The sequence below is a fragment of the Cucurbita moschata genome, unplaced genomic scaffold, assembly GCF_002738365.1.
Source record: "Cucurbita moschata cultivar Rifu unplaced genomic scaffold, Cmos_1.0 Cmo_Scf00059, whole genome shotgun sequence".
NCBI lineage: Eukaryota > Viridiplantae > Streptophyta > Magnoliopsida > Cucurbitales > Cucurbitaceae > Cucurbita > Cucurbita moschata.
The window spans coordinates 665640-687241 of NW_019268575.1; the positions used below are offsets into that span (position 1 = coordinate 665640).

General features: G+C 34.4%; 1 protein-coding gene and 1 long non-coding RNA gene across 2 annotated transcripts; one reads left to right on the forward strand and one right to left on the reverse strand.

The window, feature by feature from the left end:
• Positions 1 to 1832: 1832 nt before the first annotated feature.
• On the forward strand, positions 1833 to 2771 carry LOC111436716. Its single transcript, XM_023074432.1, has one exon. The coding sequence runs from the start codon at positions 1833 to 1835 to the stop codon at positions 2769 to 2771; it is 939 nt and encodes a 312-aa protein (XP_022930200.1).
• A 9156-nt stretch (positions 2772 to 11927) lies between these two features.
• Positions 11928 to 15942, reverse strand: LOC111436708. The gene is made up of 3 exons (XR_002709309.1): positions 15903 to 15942; positions 12808 to 12809; positions 11928 to 12005 (listed from the first exon to the last, which is right to left on the reverse strand). It is a non-coding gene; the product is annotated as an uncharacterized LOC111436708 (long non-coding RNA).
• Between the last annotated feature and the right edge of the window lie 5660 nt (positions 15943 to 21602).

Consider the following 21602-nt stretch of genomic DNA (forward strand, 5'->3'; position numbering starts at 1 on the left):
CTTTATAACTTTGAATCTCTATCCTTTTTACGAAATGAATGTATGATTTATGTAATTATTAAAACATGAAAAGTAGAAATGAATGTATGATTTATGTAATTCTTAAAACATAAAAAAGTAGAAATGAATGCATGATCTCTTATACTCCAACATCGTGAAGAGTTTAACTATCTCCATGTCGGTCTTGTCTAAGTCGCTGTAAAACCATTGTTCAGACTTGGATTAGATATCCCAGTCCTTATCTCCTTACGAGATAAGAGACATGAAGATTTCTCAAATTCTTTGTTGGGAATGGTTCAATCCAATCTAGAGAATGGACTAGTCTATTTCAATTGTTATCCAAATTTTACTTTGTCACTCCACGACCCACACATATTATCAGCTCTCATGCTGGATTTACAGTCAAAAAATTTAAACATCAAGGCTGAAACTCATTCTTCAGTCGTCATATTCAGGGTTTATTATAAGCTCATGAATACAAACATTTCTCCAAGAGCATTAAGATCCTCACCAAAAGGATCGACTATGCTCATAGAAGCGAATATTGGAAAATCATCAGTGACTGTCCCAAAAACACTCTCTTTGGATCAAATAACCAGAAGCACTCTCTAGAAAATAGAAGATGCAAATCTTCCAAAAAGAAAAGAACCTCAAAACCCAGTCCAAATCATCAAACATGGCGATGGAAACGTTGAAATAAAATTCAGCGAAGAACCTTCGTTAGAGTCGAAAGTATAAGAATTCCTAAGTTCTAGACCAAGTACTTCAGGAATATCAAGATCGATGTATGGCCCCTTAAATGTAAAAGAGGTCAGTTATGATCAAAAAAGGGCGTCAATCCACTATGAAGATGGCTCAAGGTCTCCAACCCATACGGATATGGATACTCAATCCGTCTACGAAAGCCAGCTAAATGTCATTACAGCTGATTTCCAGATAGACAAAGAATTTTTTAAAGCAGATTTTATGTCAACTACCAACTCTTAAAAAAGAAATGCCTTCTTCCAAACCTACAAAGAAGCTGAGCGAAATGAATTAAGAGCTCAGTGGTATTCTCATATGGAAGCCATCAAAGAGAATATACCATTCTTCGAATGGTTTGAAGAAAATATTTTGCAGGTATGCACTTTAACTCAGAGGAGTTGGAAGACTATCAAAAGAGGCGAGATATATTTGAAACATCCTCCGTTAGAAGAAGTCGAATTCGACAACTACTACGGAGAAAAGGTCAAAGCTAGTCCTTTCAAAAATATTCCAGAAGGACTAGAAAAGGGTAATCCGACCCTAAGAGATATCAAGAATATCCAGCATCAAAACAATTACTCAAATAAGATTTTATCCACGATCGCTACTCGACTCGAGAGCGTCGAGGGAAAAATCTCAAAGAAATCAGGTACTCAGCAGGAACAGGCAAGCAGCTCTGTACCAAAGGTTGATGAGTCAATACCAATACTCCGACCGGAAAATCTCGAAATATTTACGAAAAGGATTTCAAAAGAAGAGGCTGCAATGGCCAAAATAGAGGAAAAATTGGACAGGATACTAAATCCCGCCATGACGCCTCAAGATTCATCTGTCAATGTCGTTAACAATGACGGCGAAAACCAAGAATCCGAAGACGAGAGTGCAAATGAGAGAGAAGAACCTTTCTACAATCGAATTGAAAGGATCTCTAGAAGAAGTCAAAATAATACCAGTAATCAGAAAAACTGGTATCCTCAACCGTCTTTTTCGGATATCCAGTTCGAAGAAAAGACACTGCAAACTCAAGCTCATTACGATGGTCTAGCAATCTATGATGGAATATCGATGGATTGTCTGACTATCTGATAATGAATGTTGTCAATGAGATGATGATGGTCGCAGGCGCGTATAAATTACAGGACCATAAATCCGACCATCAGATAGCTCAAGTTTTAGTAACTAGATTTACCGGGCAACTCAAAGACTGGTGGGACAAATATCTCGACGAAACAACTCGCCAACAGATATTAAACCACTATGTCGTTAGGCCAACTACTCAAATCATCAAAGAAGAAGGTCCATCAACTAGGACCGAAGTACAACATGAAAGGGTAGAGGATGCTGTCAACACCCTCACATATACCCTCATAGAATTCTTCGTCGGCGACCCTCTGAAATACCAGGAGAGATCTGCCGAAATACTCATGAATCTGAAATGCCCTACCTTAGGTGATTTCAGGTGGTACAAAGACATATACTTCAGCAAAGTTCTTATTAGAACAGATAGTTCGTTGGAATTCTGGAAAGAGAATTTCGTCAATGGACTACCAAAACACTTCTCAAGGAGGATCAAAGATGGTCTTAAGACAAAATACAATGGAACAATTCTATGGCAGACTTTGTCATACAGATCCATAGCATCCTTCATCATAGAAGAAGGACTCAGACTTTGTAATGAGTCAAAGATTCAAAACAAGCTTAATTCTTCGATATCAAACAGAAAAGAGCTTGGAAGATTTTGCGATCAATATGGATGCAAGGAGATAGAAGCTCCCTCAACCTCCAGACGAAAGAAGGTTAAGACACATCCAAAACCTTATCATTCATACAGGCCTAGAGAAGCATATCGAAATAAACCCGTGCAGTCTCAAAAGCCAACGTATTCAAGAAGAAGGTATACTCCTACAAAACCCCATAAAGGAAAGAAAAGGAAAACTTGCTTCAAATGTCGAGAGGAAGGACATTATGCTAATAAGTGTCCAATTAGAGGAAAGATCAATGAGTTGGATATAGAGCTGAAAAATTAGCTATTACGACTGACCCTAACCGACTCAGAGCAATCAAGCGAGGGAGAAATCCTCGAACTCCAAGAAGAATCCGATTCTTATTCTAGCACATAATACGAATCAGAACAAGAAGGAAAAAGGATGTGCGTAGGATGCATAAATGTCCTTACTAAGGATCAAGAAATTCTACTCGAAGTAGTAGAAAAAGTTCAAGATTCAGAAATTCAACAGAAGATTGCTCAACGACTTAGGGATGCCATGACAATCTCTAAGCCACCTGAAAGGGAAGAAAGAAATCCCTACAGACTCTAATCTGTTCTCCAAAGATTTGAAAAATCGAGGGAACTCACTACTCAAGATTTACAAAGAGAGATTAATAATCTCAAACAAGAGGTACAGGCGTTAAGATCTGAAACTAGGTCAGAATCTTATATGCTTCATCAAGAAATTCTCAATCTTCGGGAAAAGCTGCCCGAATAAGAGGAAACGGCGCAACCAAACCTGGACAAAAAAGATTTTCAAAGTTCCTTCATTCGAGCCATCACCACTTCTCAATATCAAAAATGGTATGCTCTCGTTACCTTAAAAATTTATGATTTCAAAATCACACTAAAGGCTCTCATAGATACTGGAGTCGATCAAAATTGCATTCAAGAAGGCCTAATACCTACAAAGTATTTTGAAAAAACTACTAAGGGCCCTAGAGGTGCTAACAACAACAAACTCAAAATTAATTACAAACTATCAAAAGTTCATGTTTGCAATGATGGAATTTGCTTCGTAAATTCTTCCTTTTAGTAAAAGACTTAGGACAAGAATTAATCCTAGGTACTTCTCTCATTACAAAAATTATATCCTTTTAGAATAACTTAAAAAGGGTTAGAATCAAAGGCCTTAGAAAAGAAGATAAAATTTAACTTTTTTCCCCATAAGGATTAGCGAAATAAATAACCTTCAAAAGAATACAATTATTCAATCAATAAATGTATTAAATTAAAAAAAAAACAAATTTCTTTTTTAAAAGAAGAAATTTCATTAAAAAGAATAGAAGAACAGATTCAAAATGGCCTTAGGAAAGAAGATAAAATTTAACTTCTTTCCACATAAGGATTAGCGAAATAAATAACCTTCAAAAGAATACAATTATTCAATCAATAAATGTATTAAATTATAAAAAAAAAAAAATTTCTTTTTTAAAAGAAGAAATTTCATTAAAAAGAATAGAAGAACAGATTCAAAATAAGACTGTCTAGTCTAAAATCAAAACTTTACAAACTCAAATAGAAAGGGAAATTTGTTCAACTATCCCTAATGCCTTCTGGAATAGGAAGCAACACATAGTTGATCTTCCTTATATCAAAACTTTCGAGGAGAAAAATATTCCTACGAAGGCCCGACCTATTCAAATGAATAGAGAATTACTAACATTCTGCAAAGCAGAAATCAATGATCTTTTGCAGAAGGGTCTTATTAGACCGTCAAAGAGCCCCAGGTCATGTGCGGCTTTTTACGTCAACAACCAGGTAGAAAAGGAACGTGGAGTCTCGCGACTGGTAATAAACTACAAACCCTTAAATAAGGTTTTGGAATGGATTAGATATCCAATTCCAAATAAATTAGATTTAATGCAAAGAATTTCAAATGCAAAAATATTTTCAAAATTTGATATGAAATCAGGATTTTGACAAATCCAGATTTCAGAAAAAGACAAGTACAAAACGACTTTCAATGTCCCTTTCGGACAATACGAATGGAACGTTATGCCATTTGGGCTAAAAAACGCTCCATCCGAATTTCAAAAGATTATGAATGATATTTTCAATCCTTTTCAATACTTTTCAATTATTTATATTGACGATGTTCTGATTTTTTCTGAAAACATCTATCAACATTTTAAGCATCTCCAAACATTTTTGACGACAGTCAAAAGAAACGGTTTAGTTGTGTCTAAACCCAAAATTAAACTTTTTCAAACAAAAATCGGTTTTCTTGGATTTGAAATTCATTTGGGTCTAATTAAACCCATTCAAAGGTCCATTGAGTTTGCCTCAAACTTTCCAGATCAAATTACAGATAAAACCCAACTACAAAGGTTTTTGGGATGTCTCAATTATGTGTCTGATTTCCTTCAAAATATCAGACCAATCTACAATCCACCTTTTTGAGAGGCTCAAAAAGAATCCAAAGCTTTGGACGGACACACCAAAACAGTCCAAAAAATCAAATCCCTTGTCAGGTCAATTCCGTGTTTATCGCTTATAAACCAAATGGCTAGTTTAATAGTGGAGACCGACGCATCCGATATTGGATATGGAGGAATCCTAAAACAGTCCCTTGACAAGAAAGAATCCATTGTCCGTTTTCATTCGGGAATATGGAATTCTACTAAAAAAAATTACTCAACAGTAAAGAAAGAAATACTTTCAATAGTACTTTGTGTACAAAAATTTCAAAGTGATTTAATTAACAAAAGCTTTGTTATCAAAAACAGATTCAATGGCATCTAAATTTGTTTTAGAAAAAGATATCAAGAATATTGTGTCTAAACAAATTTTTGCTAGATGGCAAGCCATTTTATCTTGCTTCGACTTCCAAATTTTGCCTATAAAAGGGATCGAAAACCCCTTGGCAGATTACCTCTCAAGAGAGTTCTTACTCTCAAAGAAAAATTCTCCCTAACCAATCTCCTTCTCCCAGCAATGACCGGAAAGAAAGTGATCGAAAAAGGGAAGAAGCTCAATGCTTCTTCAAGCACACCTACTCCAATGACATCCGACAGCTATGCGATGGATGCTGGTTTCACATTGGTGACCAGATCGAAAGCAAAGCTTTCTCAAAAACAGGTGGAGGTTATCACTCCGACGAGGCCTTCTGCCTCTTTAACATGGCAATCTACCGTTACTCCATTGAGACCCACTGTCTCTTCCACTTCAAAGGGACCTTCTATCCCCTCGACCTACTCGAACGCGGTTGTTCCCGTTCGTTTTTCTCCAGTTCCTGAAATCAAGACCTATTTTCAAAAATCTGTGTCTATACAAGAAGCTCTGGTAGAACCAGAATACGACGACCCGAAAATCGGCGAAGTCGTTAAAAAAGCCTATCCATCGGGATTCTTTTATATCCCAGAAGATCTTAATAAAACCAGAAGATTTTATGAATTCATTCTAGTCGACACAAAATTTGTCGAAATTACTCATATTTCGAGTCGCGATGATCCTTCGAAAATCGAGTATTCAAAATTAAAAATATTTAAAGTCATGAACCCGACGTATTGGAATCAAGATCCATACACGGAAAAGACTTTTTCAAAACCTTTGTTCCTCATTCTTACTCATACAGAGACTATCAGATGGCATGGTTCAATGTCATTTGGTATCAAAATTACGAGCACTCATGGTTTATTCAATTCTGCCAGAATGCTCATACCATTTTGGTTCATCAAATGGTGAAAAATCTTTGGATCAACCAAAGATATATTTCTAGTTCCAATACAAGAATCGTTCCACTATTTCGTTCAAAATATATTCAAAATCCCATTTCCATTAACCATGCGCTTTTGCGTATACTTTCAAATTCCTTGGATTTTAACTTGGAATTTTCAAATTAAAGAAACCGAAGACCAAATGAAACCGGTCTTCAAAACTATCAAAATCAAATGGTGGGATAAATATACTTATACCCACGCAGACATCAAAGTGGTAAAGGTCTGGCTATCCGAGAATGGCCACCTTCAGGCTTTATCCAAGAAAAGGACCTCCGAATTCCTTAATTCAAAGTCGAAGCTACTCGCCGCATTAGCCCAGACAACCTCCGAAGCTGATTTTCAAAAGCTTCTTCAAGAGGCCGCATCAGTCGGTTCGACATCTTCTCCTTCTATTATAGAGGAAGAAGATGAAGACACAATTTATGATCTCAATGATCCATTTTTGGATTCTTCAATTGATGTAGGTTTCAGATTGTGTCGCAAAGATGAAGACACAAGTTGTGTCGCAAAGACACAACTTGCATTTAACATAATAATCCTTTGGTGTAGGTTTCAGATTGTGTCGCAAAGAATTCATTAAGCCCTTGATACATGTTTAGACGATGTGTCTTGAAACACATGTAGCCTTGGACGTAAGTTAAGACTGTGTTGCTTAGAATGCATGAAATCTTGGACATAGGTTATCAGGTTCATGTCTTGTACCGTAAATCCAAGGGTGAGTGTTTTAAGAAACACAATAAGAAGCAAAAACAATAAATACGAACAAGAACCAAGAACAAGACTGGACAAGGACTAGAACAAGAACTAAGAACTAAGGTTACGGACTAGAACATGGATCAAGATCTATGTTATCACAATTAAGAATCTAGAACCTTGGAGCTCAGAGTACCATAAAAGGTTAGTTAATATGATGTTATGATTATTTTCACAAATGTAAGAAAATTTAAAAAGAGGAAAATAAAAGTTAACAAATATGAAATAAAAGTTTTACCGGATGTGAAATAATGCCACCAAAATTTTTAGTTGGTCACTGCAAGTAATCTCTATGCAGAAGAAAGGTTAATCTGAGTGTCACATTTAGAGTTCATAAGAGGTTGTGGACAGTGAACTTTGAAATTATCGTTGTTACTTTTTTGAAGAGTTAAACTTGAATCCTCAATTATTATTATTTTTTTCTTTTCTTTATAACTTTGAATCTCTAACTTTCTACGAAATGAATGTATGATTTATGTAATTCTTAAAACATGAAAAGTAGAAATGAATGTATGATTTATGTAATTTTTAAAACATGAAAAAGTAGAAATGAATGTTTTATTGGAGATTAAAATTAAAGTTAAAAGAATTAAAAGTTGTGATCGAATTTTATTTTATTTATCTATATTAAGTTTCTTTAATTATTATTCTAAAAAACATAATAAGTTCATATTTATGATTTTATGAAGTATTTTAACAATTTTTTTTAAATTTTGTTGAGTATTTCTTGAAATATTAATATGAAAACTTATGATCCAACAAAGACATTTGTAATGAAATTGATGGAATTTTGACTTATCTGAATGGTTTCTTTTGACGGTCGATCATTCTTTGGCCTATTTGATCTACATATCAGTTGGGTATCGTATAATTAATGGGCTCCGCGTTTTGGACAAATCTTATAGTAAACTCTTGAAAATTCAATTTTGCATGCGTCTAGTCATACAATTAAAAGTACCCATACCCTAATGGATAAGGTGTTTGACTTCTAATCATTTCTAAAATTTGTGTAAGTACCCATACCCTAATGGATAAGGTGTTTGACTTCTAATCATTTCTAAAATTTGTGTAAGAAATATCTACTCCAACGAGGGTGATACCGACATTGGTTTTCAATTTTAATCATTGGATCTACAGAACCTTGAGTCTTGTTAAACATATCCAAATTGCAGCTCAATCTATCAGTTGGATGTGAATATACAATTGATTTTCTTCTACTAACTGTTCTCGAACCAAATGTGGTTGCAGATTTTCTTTAATTGTAGTTTTTTAATTAAGTGGAACTTCAAGGGTATTTATGTAATTTGGCACATTCGAAATATTTTACTATTGTTTTTCTAGAAAAATCCATAATTTTTCTTAAAATATTTCATCCATTGGTGTTGCTGGTTATTTTTCCCATTCTCGAGTATCTTGAAATTTCTTCTATATAAGGAATTAAAATACAAAAAGATTCTTGGTAATTGAAGAAAATGATATTTTTGCCCTTTTCACTACTTTTTCCTTTTCAATCTTTGTCCAAAGGCCTTAAATTAGTAAAATTATTTGTAAGGATATAGAAATGACTTTATTAAGTCTCTTAGCCTTGCTTAATTCTCTTAATTTCTTTTCTTGAATCCTTTGGGTCTTACATGGGCAGCTAGTTCTTTTTCGAGCTAATTTTCTTTATTTTTTTTTGTGTTACATAAAATTTCATCACATGGCTCCTTATTTATCCATCAGAGTTTTGTACATGATTCTAAGATGGATTGGTTAACTCTTTACTAGACATGTCTATGTCGTACATCTACATATCATGAATATATGAGGTCCACTCTTTCTTATATCATGTTCCATACTATACCACACATAATTATTTGATTTATAAGCATCATAACAAAACCTTAAACTGTCCACCAAGAGATCTAAATCAGCTAAAAAAGGTTCTCAAACAACTTTAACCGCTTATTCAAAACAAGTATTTTTTATTTATTTGTTTTTTTTTATTTTTTTATTTCTATACAATGAACCCAATCCAAATGATTAAACATCAACAAAAAGGATTTGAGTATTTTTAAAAAAATGAAGACTCTAACGTATTATCTATTGTTTGCTTTGGAATCAAGCATTATTATTAATACATATTTTGCAGGTTCCAACCACAAGCTGTAGTAGAAATTTGGCATTTACCAGAAGGCAAATGGCAAGTGACTATTTACAATTATCAACAAAACTCAGTTTTAAATGCTCATTGCAAGTCAAAATACGACGATTTGAACGAACGTGTTTTGGACAAAAGAGCCCAATTCCACTGGAGATTCTAAGTAAAAATGAAGACTCTAACCAACTTCGGTATTATTTATTGTTTGCTTTGGAATCAAGCATTATTATTAACACATGTTTTGCAGGTTCCAACAGACAAGCTGTAGTGGAAATTTGGCATTTACCAGAAGGCAAATGGCAAGTGACTATTTACAAGTATCAAACAAACTCAGTTTTAAATGCTCATTGCAAATCAAAATATGACGATTTGAACGAACGCGTTTCGGACAAAAGAGCCCAATTCCACTGGATATTTGAAATGAACTTTTGGCAGACGACTTTGTATTGGTGCAATTTTAACAGTTCGAATGGACATGCATCGTTTCAAGTATTTTGGCCAAAGAACTGGCATTGGCTTTCTGAACGATGCAACATTAAACACTGCGTTTGGGAAGCATTTGATGATGGATTTAAACATAAAAAAATCTTCATTCGGTAAAGTTTGAATTGATACACCCTTGGGAAAAATGAAGTAAAATCTCCCCCAATCATTTTGGTTCCACGAAACCTACTTTTTGATTTTTTGATTTTTTTCTTTTATGTTTGCTTGCTTTCACATGTAATAATTATGCAGTGAGTTGTGGGGTTTCTTTATAGACTTAAAATTGTGGCATATTTTAGTATAATCAAAGGGTGAAAAATCTTTTGGGAATTATATTTCTTTGGATGTTGATAATTTGGTCGGGTTTCAAGTTTCTACGTGTATCGACCCATGTGCAAGCTTTCAAACTTTGGATTTGGCCGTTAATGGCCCTAATATTCCCCTAACAATATTGTAAGGTTATTTATTTCTTGCTTCTAAGAGTGAAAACTATCTCCACAGACAAATATGAATCCTTTCAGCATGTCTTTTCCTCACTCACATGTTTGCTACGAAAATTCTCAAGAGATCTTCCATCATAAAATTGCTCTAAGAAAAGCACATTTAATCTCGAAGTTCTTATGATTAAGCCAACAAAAAGGAAAGTGCATCTCGTTGATATAGGTAGTAAGTTTCAATTCTTTTTAAGCATTTCTTAGTCATCTATACTCTAGGTCACTTTATCGGATATAATCTTGGTTCATTCATGTACTCTCTTTTACTCGGGTATCACTCTACTCAAAACCCTTTCAGAATTATGTAATATTTTAGGTTTTAACATTTTAAAGGTAACAAATTAGGACGAAAAGAAAATATGTATAATAATGAGAAATGCCAAGGTTAATATCATAAAATGGATATATGCAAAGAACTCAAGTCAATTTTCCTAAAAAAAAAAAAAAGAATGATAGTCAATTGCAACTTTCTAATATGAAACCAACTAAGTGGCACAACATTTTTTTAGTAAAAAAATATCATTAAAGATTATTTGTTATACTCATACAAAAAGAAAAAAAAAACATATACAAGGACAATGATCTATACAAGACTACGAAAGGAAGAAACTATATGGAAACAGAGGAAATAGATGAAGGAGAAGTACCCAAATAATTTCAATATTAAGACACTTTCGAGGACGAAAGTTTCATCTTGACGTGTATGATGTATGAACGAAAAATTAAAAAAAAAAAAAAGAAGCGAAACTTTGTGCCACGTTGCTAAAGCTGATAAGTGGCGGGTTGGCCTCCACTATAAAAACGGGAGGTCCCCCACTTCATTTTATCATCCTAAATGAACGGTTTGTGCCAGTCAGAGAGTACACTTTCTGACGGCTCAAGGCTAAAATTTTGGTTGTTTTGCTCGGACTCTTTCCTCCTAGTTTCAATTTTTAGAAAGAAAGTGTTCAAAGTTAATATGTATGACTACCTTCTGGCTAGTTAAATTTTTTGAATCGAGTTTAAATTATTTATGCATGTTAGGCCTAGTTTAAATTATTAGGAGTCAGTTTCTCTGCACTATTGGACTTAGTTTAAATTATTGGGACTAAGTTTCTATGCAGTTTTGGGCTTAGTTTAAATGATTGGGAGTAAGTTTTTATTTATAATTAGACTTAGTTTAAATTATCAGGAGTAAGTTTTTATGCATAATTAGACTTAAGTTCAATTTTTGGAATAGAATTTAAATTACTTATGCGTGATTAGGCATAGATAGTTTAAATCATTAAAAGTAAATTTTTATGCATAATAAGATTTAGCTAGTTTGTGCGTTATGAAACATTATGTTGAAAGTATGAAAATGTTACATTATGTCTTGTGAATTGCATGTATAGAATGATATGAATGACATGAAGAACGATAAATAGCATGAAATATAATCCCGATATAAGCATGAACGATATGATAACTGATACGAGAAATGGTATGAATGTCAATGAAATGATAGTGTGGGTTATATTTAATAATGTTATAAATGAAAAAATATTGGGACCTAATACATTAATTTGTGCTCATGCATTTGGGGATACCCGCATTCCTTCACGATGGTATGGACGCGAACACCACTAGGAAGCATAACTACCATTATGTTTTACGTAATGCTGCCGTGACGGCTAGTATTTCTAACGGGTATCTGACATAGAGAGCTACCATGTGACATGATAGGTTCTATTATTTAAAAAACAACATGGCATTGCCTTAGGTAGCTTTCCAATTTCCGCAGGGGTGGATGTATAGTACTTTGCTACTCATGACCCAACCACAAGCACAAGGACCGAACTGAGGGCCAATGTACCGCCTAGGCCTGTCTTAATGGACTAGCACTCGCTAATGTGCTTTCAGACACCATGGAGGGAAAGGGCCTGCGTAACATCACGACAAACATAATTGTCGTAAGTCGTAAAGTACATATTTGTACTAATCATAATAGAAAAGTATCATGATGCATATGACACACAAAAATTCACGAGGTCCCCATGCCTTAAAATAATGACATAAATTTATAATGCAAGTCAAACCTCCATTCCATTTATAACTTAATTATGCAGACATAATTCTTATAAAATCTTTCATATACACGACACGACATAACACATCATAGATTATCATCAATAATAACATATTATTACAACATAGTATAGTCACACTATCATCTAGCTTATAAACATGGCATAACACAACATTGGATAGCATAACAATCATAATTATGACATGCTCAAGGGTCATACGTATGCGCTATAATACGCAATACAATTCATCCAACCAAGCAAATAATAGAGTCACTCACTTGAATAGGTTAAACATGTTAGGTTATGGAGCATGCTGCTTATTTATAGCTTGGTCGGTTATATCCGGTAAAGCTATATATGGTAAATAGCTATATATAGTAGATAGTTAAATCGGGTAAAGCTATATATAGTAAATAGCTATATATAATAGATGGTTAAATCTAGTAAAGCTATATATAGTAAACTGAACTATATATATATCCGTCCGGTAGAGCTTTGAAATGTACTTTCTATTCTCTGTAATTCTCTCTTACTGTACATACGTGAAGTCATCAATAAAAAAAATCCTTTTAGCCAGAGTTCTCCTTGCACTTTTCTCTATCCTGTTCTTTGTGTTCATCTAGATCGAGTGTGTGCGTTGTTGTGCGATCCCAACAACTGGTATCAGAGCTAGGCAAAATTCACCACAATCTGGGAAGATGGAAAGTTCAAAGATTGAAATTGAGAAGTTCGATGGATCCGATTTTGGTTTCTGGAAGGTGCAGATTGAAGATTATCTGTACTAGAAAGATCTTCATGAACCTCTGTTGGGGGTGAAGCTGGATACCATGACCACGGAATAGTGGAAGCTCAAGGATCGACAAGCCTTGGGGCTGATCCAGTTGACGCTATCCAGAAACGTGGCGTTTAACATTATCAAGGAGAAGACAACGTCAGATCTATTAAAGGCGCTGTCAAATATGTATGAAAAATCGTCAGTTATGAACAAGGTGTATTTGATGCTGAGATTGTTCAATCTACAGATGTCCGAAGGTGGATCTGTTGCTGATCATATAAATGAATTCAATATGATCATAAGTCAACTGAGTTTGGTGGAAATTAATATCGAAGATGAAATTAAAGCGTTGATTTTGATGTCATCCTTACCCGAGTCATGGGATACTGTTGTTGCCGCAATCAGCAGTTCTCGAGGATCTGATAAACTGAAGTTTGGTGAAATTCGAGATGTAGTTCTCAGCGAAAGTATTCGCAAACGGAAAACTGAAGATTCATCAAGCAATGCTCTCAGTGTCGATCGAAGGGGAAGAAGTAAATCAAAGAGCTCAAACAAACATGGGAGATCAAAATCAAAGAACCGAGAAAAATCTCCAAACAAACCCAACGTAACGTGTTGGAACTGTGGGGGAAAAGGACACTTTTAGACAGATTGTACAAAAATGAAGAAGAAGCAGAATCATAAATTTGAAGATGATGATGATTCTATATATACAACAGAAGATACTGAGGACGTTTTAATCCTTAGTGTGGACACCCAGCTGAATCCTGGATTTTGGATTCAGGTGCATTGTTCTATTCGTCTCCAAGTAAGAAATTGTTTCGAAATTTCAAATCAGGAAATTTCGGGAAGGTGTATCTTGCCGACAACAAAACCTTGGACATTGAAGGGAAGGGAGATGTCTCCATACAAACTCGAGTAGGAAATCAGTGGACATTACAAGATGTCAGATACATTCTTGGTCTCAAGAAGAACCTGATCTCTATTGGTCAGTTGGATAGCACAGGCTATACAGCAGAGTTTTGAAAGAGTTCATGGAAGATTGTGAAGGGTGCCATGGTTGTTGCACGTGGCACAAAATCTGAAACCTTATACACTAATGCAAAGTGTATAAACATGACTACTGCTGCTGAGAGTGCTTCCAATTTAAGTCTATGGTAAAATAGACATGGACATATGAGCGTCAAAGGAATGAAGATGCTGACTGCGAAAGGAGCTTTAGAAGGCTTAAAATCTGATGATATGGGTCTTTGTGAGAGCTGTGTTATGGGCAAACAGAAACGAGTTAGTTTCACAAAGGCTGCCAGAGAACCGAAGAAAGTGCAGTTGGAAATGGTCCATACAGACGCCTGGGGACCATCTCTAGTTTCATCTCTTGGTGGATCAAGGTACTACGTCACCTTCATCGATGACTTCAGTAGAAAGGTATGGGTTTACTTTCTGAAACACAAGTCAAATGTGTTTACCACCTTCAAGAAGTGGAAAGCTGAAGTTGAAAATCAGACCGGTTTGAAGATCAAATACCTGAGGTCTGACAATGGAGGAGAGTACAACGAATCAGAGTTTATAACATTTTGTACAGCTGAGAGAATTAGATTAATAAGAACAATTCCTAGTAAGGCAAAGACAAAATGGTATTGCAAAAAGGATGAGCAGAACATTGAATGAGCGAGCAAGGTTCGACGAAGCAAGTAGGAGTTGAGCTTGAGTTGCAGAAAAACTCACTTAGTAATGTTGTAGCAAATAATCATGAAACTCCTAAGACTACTGCTGAGAAACCATATGTGGAGCAAGGTTCCAAGACCACGAAGCAAGTGGGAGTTGAGCTTGAGTTGCAGGGAAACTCACCTAGTGATGTTGTAGTAGATACTCAAGAAACTCCTGAGACTACTGCTGAGGAACCAAATGTAGAGCAAGGTTCCAAGGCAACAAAGCAAGTGGGAGTTGAGGTTGAGTTGCGGAGAAAATCACCAAGTGATCATGTAGCAGATACTCAACAAACTCCTGAGGTTGTTGCAGAGGAACCAGCAGTAGAGCAAGTGACACCTGAACCTGTGCTGATAAGATCATCCTGTACTATCAGAGTACCAGATATGTATGTGCCTTCATTACACTATCTGTTGCTGATGAAAGGGAACCACAACCCTTTGATGAGGCCCTACAGTTGAAGGATACAACCAAGTAGGAGGAAGCCATGGATGATGGGACGTCTAGGCTTCAAAAATGCGTTGTACTGAGATTGAGTACGTGGCAATAGTTGAAGCTGAAAAGAAGACGATATGGATGACTGACTATCTGGAAGAATAGGCAAGAAGTAGCACGAAGATATTCTTTACAGATATAGTCAGAGTGTCATACAGTTGGCGAAGGAACCCGGTCTATCATTTAAAGAGAAAACACAGAAAACGATACCATTTCACTTGCAGGTTAATGAAAGATGGTGATGTGTTTGGAGAAGATAGAGGGTGCAAAGAATCCAGCAAACATGTTGACAAAATGTGTTGATCTTGGAATATTGAGGTTATGCAAAGCCTCAATTGATATGGTGCCATGAAGACCATGAAGATGCTCATGGTCGTTTGAGAATGAAATTCTTGGTTGACTACATCAGTCTCCAAGTGGGAGAATTTTTAGGTTATGGAGCCTGCTGCTTATTTATAGCTTGGTCAACGGTTATATCTAGTAAAGCCATATCCGGTAAAGCTATATATAGTAAATAGCTATATATAGTAGATGGTTAAATCTGGTAAAGCTATATATAGTAAACTGAACTATATATATATCCCGTCCGTTGAAGCTTTGAAATGTACTTTCTATTCTCTGTAATTCTCTCTTACTGTACATACGTGAATTCATCAATAAAAAAATCCTTTTAGCCAGAGTTCTCCTTGCACTTTTCTCTATCCTGTTCTTTGTGTTCATTTAGATCGAGCGTCTGCGTTGTTGTGCGATCCCAACAAAATAAGGGTTGTTACTTTATCTTTGGAGCTAGTCTAATTTGGTGGTGGCTTAATGGGACGTTTTGTGATTAATAAAACTAATAATATGTTGCATGAACGCTTCTTTTGACCAAAGATGAAGCACGATGTTCACAATGAACGCTTCTTTTGACCGAAGATGAAGCACGATGTTCACAAGTTTTGTAGCCAAGAATAATTATTTAGGGATGATGCAAAGCATGTTGCTCGCTTCTTATATATGGAAGTAGTAAGATTACATGGAAACCAAAGAATAGTGGTTAGAGATAAGGATGTTAAACTTTTAAGTCACTTTTGGAATGTATTGTAGGGTAAGTTGGGTACCAAGTTGTTGTTTTCAACTATATGTATTCCTCAGACGGGTAGACTGATGGGCTATTATTTACAAGAATATTATGTCTTGGGACGAAAGTTTGCCATTTGTAGAGTTTGCATATAACAGAGCAATTCATAGTACATCTCATTGTTCTTCTTTTGAAGTTGTTTATGAATTTATTCCACTTACACTTCTTGATTTGCTTCCCCTAATTCTTCTAATATTTTTTGTGAGTGAAGCAGCTACAAGTAAGGTAGATTTGATCAAAGTATTGCACAAAGAGGTGAAGGGTTGCTTCAAAAATTAACAAAGAACGGAAGAAAATTATTTTTCAACCCAGTGACTGGGTTTTGATACATTTTCGCAAAGAGCAATTCCATCTCAAAGAAAGACCAAGTTACATCAGAGAGGGGATGACCCTTATCAAGTCCTTAAAAGAATCAATAACAACGCCTATAAAATTGATCTTCTCAGAGAATTTTCAGTACGTTCTACTTTCAATGTTGTTGACTTGAGTCTTTTTTATGTAGGTGATAATTTTCCTGATACGAGGACGAATCCTTTTGAAAAGTGGGAAGATGAGTACTGAACATTATATATTTTCAAATATATGTATATGCTATGAACATTAAACATTATATATATATATTTAAATAATCTAAATGTATGTATAAATCATATTCAATAAAACCATATTCTTAAAATTAAAAATAAACTTATTCATATTATAATATATGTATTTAAAAATAGTATAGAAAGAATGAATAGTTTAAAAATAGTATAAACTATTGAGGTATGAGAAATTTAAAATATATATATAAAAAAAAAACCTAAATAAAATAATATAAAAGAAGCTAAGATCAGTAAAGTAATAAAAGATGAATCAAGTTGGAGTCAAACGTGCACATGCAGATTCGTTGAGTCCAAGCTCTGACAACTGGACTCGTTGGATTTTTCAATTCTATCAATCCATGCACCAAGGGGAACTGGAATGTTATTTAAGATTTAGAAGTCGTACTGATTTTAGCATTAATCCGGCAAGTTTTAAAAATATCTAAAACAAAACTTTTATTTGGTAACTTTTAAAATTCTAAATTTTCAATCTCACCTTTATAGTTTAAATTAGAGAAACATATTTTTAAATTTTTTTACCAATAAATCTGTATACGGACTATAATAATATTTGGGAATATATGTATTTAAATAAAATATAATTTTAGTAATGACACAATATTCGAAGCTAGAAACTTTATTTTAAAATATTTAACCATCTTTTATCATTATTTTCTTAATTTCTTTTTCATTTTAAAAGTGAACTTATCTAAATAATGAATGGTCAAACTTTAACCTTTACCTAAAAGGAACTAATAAAATAAAAAATCAGTTACCAAAGCTAACAGCAAGAGAATTGAGAAAATTAAGAAAGTTTAGGTGACTCTCCCACCCTGTTATCCAAGATATGTTGTAATAACAAAAATTTACACAACACTTTTAACTAATTGTGTTTAAATATAACTAAGTACTACTCATTTTGGCTATATTTATGTATATATAAGAGATAGAATCCAATTACATTTGTAAAAAAGGGTGAACGATCTTCTAGAAGAAAATGAAGTCTCTAAGCATATTCTGTTTAATCGTGTTGGTTACCCTGGCATCAAACAATATGATGAAGTTTTGTTTTGCAGAATCTAAGTTACAATTACCGTTCTCCTGATGGAGAGTGACTATTTTAAATGGGATGAATGCTTCAACTCTAACTATTCATTGCAAGTCAGCAAATGACGATCTGGGTGAGCACATACTCCGCACTGGAGATAATTACAATTAGAGTTTTAAAGAAAATTTTTGGACTTCTACGTTGATTTGGTGCCATTTTAGCAGCAAATATGGACAAGTTAATGGAAATGTTTTTTTGGCCAGTAAAAGGGAATTGGTTTAATGATCAATGTGATGATAATAATTGCACTTGGGCAGGTCGAGAGGAAGGTATTTACTTGTATTTTGGATCTCTCAATAGATTCCAGTTAATGTATCATTGGAAATGATGCAGATTGACTTTCATGCAATTTCAATAAATAATTTTATGAACTCTCGTTATCTTTTTTTTTTTGAGGTAAAGGTTCAATTTTAATCCATTTAATTTTCAAAATTTTTAAACATAAATTACATCTTCAAACTAATTAATTTGGATAGATATATAAAGTACGAAGTTCCATTTAGGAACTTTTAGTGATTGAATAAGGAAAGAGAAGAAGACTACTTTAGGTTTGTGTGGTAAGAGAAAAGTTCCCAAATTCTTAAACTCTAGCTTATTTGACAATGTTTACAATGAAAGTTCCCAAATTCTCGAACTCTAGCTTGGCCACAAATCAAATACAGTAAGTCGTTTGTAGATCCATATGATTTACTAGTGCATTCAATTTGCATTGGGTTAGGGTGAAATTTTTAATCGGTTTCATGTCATGATTTTGACTCCAAAAATCTACTAGAATTGGGGTAGGTAGCCAAAAGAGAGGAAGTATTACTAATTTCTTGCATTTGTATCTTCAAACGTGTTATACCATAAAATTTATCATATGTTTAGTACATCATCAGAACACGCGTCATAACATTCACGTATCATCTCATAGCCACGTTGTATCACACACATATCATGGATGTAACGACCCTAAATTTCCACATACTCAGAGTCGCTACTAACGTCTCATGCTCATCTATAATATGGAAATATAACTCTTACATGAACATAATTGATAATGTAAACTTCAAAAAAAAAACGTTTAAAACAACTTCTTCTCTGGAAAACACAGCCATGGTCTTACGTGTTTAAATATGAAATACTGAAATTTAGAGAAAACAAAAACAAATACAAAATAATTTAAAACAATGAAATGCAAAACAACCTATTCTAACTTAAGACTAGAAATTTAAATATGAGTCTACCCTATGCACGTGCCACAGTCTCTGCTCGCGATGCCACCGTCCTCCGTACAAGTGCGCCTTGCCTTTACCTGAAAAATGATGTGGCACACGACCTGAGTATTTTAAAGAATACTCAGTAAGTGGCCCCACTATAGGGGGCCATGCAAATGCAAACACATGCAATCATGATTTAGGGACCTATCTCTAATCATCTTAGGGGTGGCCTCCAGTCTCGGACAAATTGGATGCGTAGTACTTCCCTACACACGACTCACACGTGCGAGTGTGAATCCTCAGGGCACTCGCACACCCCCTGGACCCTCTGGTCAAGCTAATCTGTAGCGACGTCCGGAGGTCAGCAGAACCCCATAGTGTTATGCACCTCATGAACACCCTCATCTGTGTGTTTTCGCACCTGTGCGCATACGCGCTCATCATACGGTGCGTCTGCACTCATCATCTCTAGGGGAAGTAGCCCTATGCTTATGAACATACAATATGCATGAGGTCCCTCTAAATCCATCATAATGTCTCTTCTGACACAACCCTCTAGTCTCATCTCTTTGTTACTCTAGGTAACACATACTGGTGGATATTTATATTAATATCATTTTCACGCTCTTAGGGTTGTGTCCTATGTCGATCTAACGACATGATGCAGTATGGCACTCATCATCATATAGCATGCTCAATATGGAAAACATCATCATATTAAGATAAACGTCACGCAATCATCATACTCATCATATTGCCACAAAGTGCATCAAACATATCAAGTACGACATTCATCAAAATATATATATACTGAGCACATCATCAGGTATCATAACCCACACATCATCATAACTCATACATCATCATAACTCATATACCGCATCGTACAACATAGTTCATACAACATCGTAACTCATACAATTTTTAGCCTATCCTATAGTAAGGCCACTTACCTAGTTGGCCTTAGTCGAAGTACTCCTTAATTTAATTAACGTAAGCTCCCGTTCCTCGAGAGCTGCTCTAAAGGTTGCTGGAGTTTGCTTCATATCCCACCGTTCGCCACCTTTTGTTAGTATTTCACATTTTAATTAATAATCCAACTAACAATGTGAAATACGGCTCTAAAACGGTCTCAATAAAAATCGAATTCCAAGTTTTCATTGTTTCTAAAATTTCTAAAACTCAAATTGAAAATATGTCAATATTATTTCATGCTGCTTTGAATCATTCAATCCAACTATGGTTTGTTATAATATTATATTCTCTGGATACAAACAATAATAATTTTTCACATCTTCCATTTTCCTTCTTGTACCTCTTTGTTCTCTTCAGAGTTCCTACAAATGATTATGCAATTATAAAACAATTTCAACCAATTCTGTTCTCCTCTCTTTCCTAATATGACTATTCAATTAACATAAAGCCATTTTCAATCTTTTCTTCTCTTTCCCAAATCACTATCAAATTCATTTACAATCCATTCTAATTTTCCTTCATAAAACTAACTATCATCAGTCAATTATGATTTTCTTCTCTTTCCTAAAAATGATGATTCATGCAATTGACAAAACCATTTTTCAATCAATTTTGATTTTCCATAAGAGATCCAAAAATCTAAATAATTGAAAAAAAAGAGATGTAAAATAATTTTTCTCTCCTGCAAAAAATAAGAGAAGAGGAGATCTAACTTACCCATAAATTTTCTATCTCTTCCCTTCCTATCAAATCTTCTTGGAGTGAAGCCATTCCTTCCCAATGACCATTTTTTTGTTTGTGTTTTGTTTCTTTCTTTTGCAGATACTTTTACATGGGAGGTGTTGGGGAGATATTTGGGGAAAGTGGAGAGAGGGTCCATACTTTACTTTTTTTTTTTTATAATTATTATTTACTTACTATTATTATTATTATTTTTTTTTTTTCGGGTCGTTACAATGTACTTATCATCTTGTAAACATATCATAGTCATATTGTTTTGTAAACACGTTTGATATGGAAATCAACCCAAGGTAAAGTATGGAATGGATTACCTTGATGATCAAGATCAAGAGTGAAGAAAACTTGTTTCTAAACTCGTGATTTGAATCATTCTACAAGAGGTTTGATCAATACCACTTGAATGACTCTAGCATGCAAGTTCTAAACACAAGAATTTGCAAAGAAAAACTTAGTTCTCAACTAAGCTAAAATAGAAATTTTATTCTTAATTACAAAATGTGATGTCTAATCAAAGAAAAGAAGGCTTTATATAACCTTGACCACCTTAAATATGACAAAGAAATAGTTAAACTATAATTAAATAGTGCAATGAATGAAATGCGCTTACTAGTCATCCTTGGACTAGTTTCATAAATTCAGCGGAGTTCATTAAATGCAACTTAAAGTGCATTTAATTCATTTCTTTCTTGAAGTTCAACTTTGCACAACATATAAGGGAGGTCTCCAACGTCTTCTAGAATTTCGTT

Coding starts and splice junctions, on each gene's coding strand:
- LOC111436716 (XM_023074432.1), top strand. CDS start 1,833: ATGAATGTTGTCAATGAGATGATGATGGTCGCAGGCGCGTATAAATTA.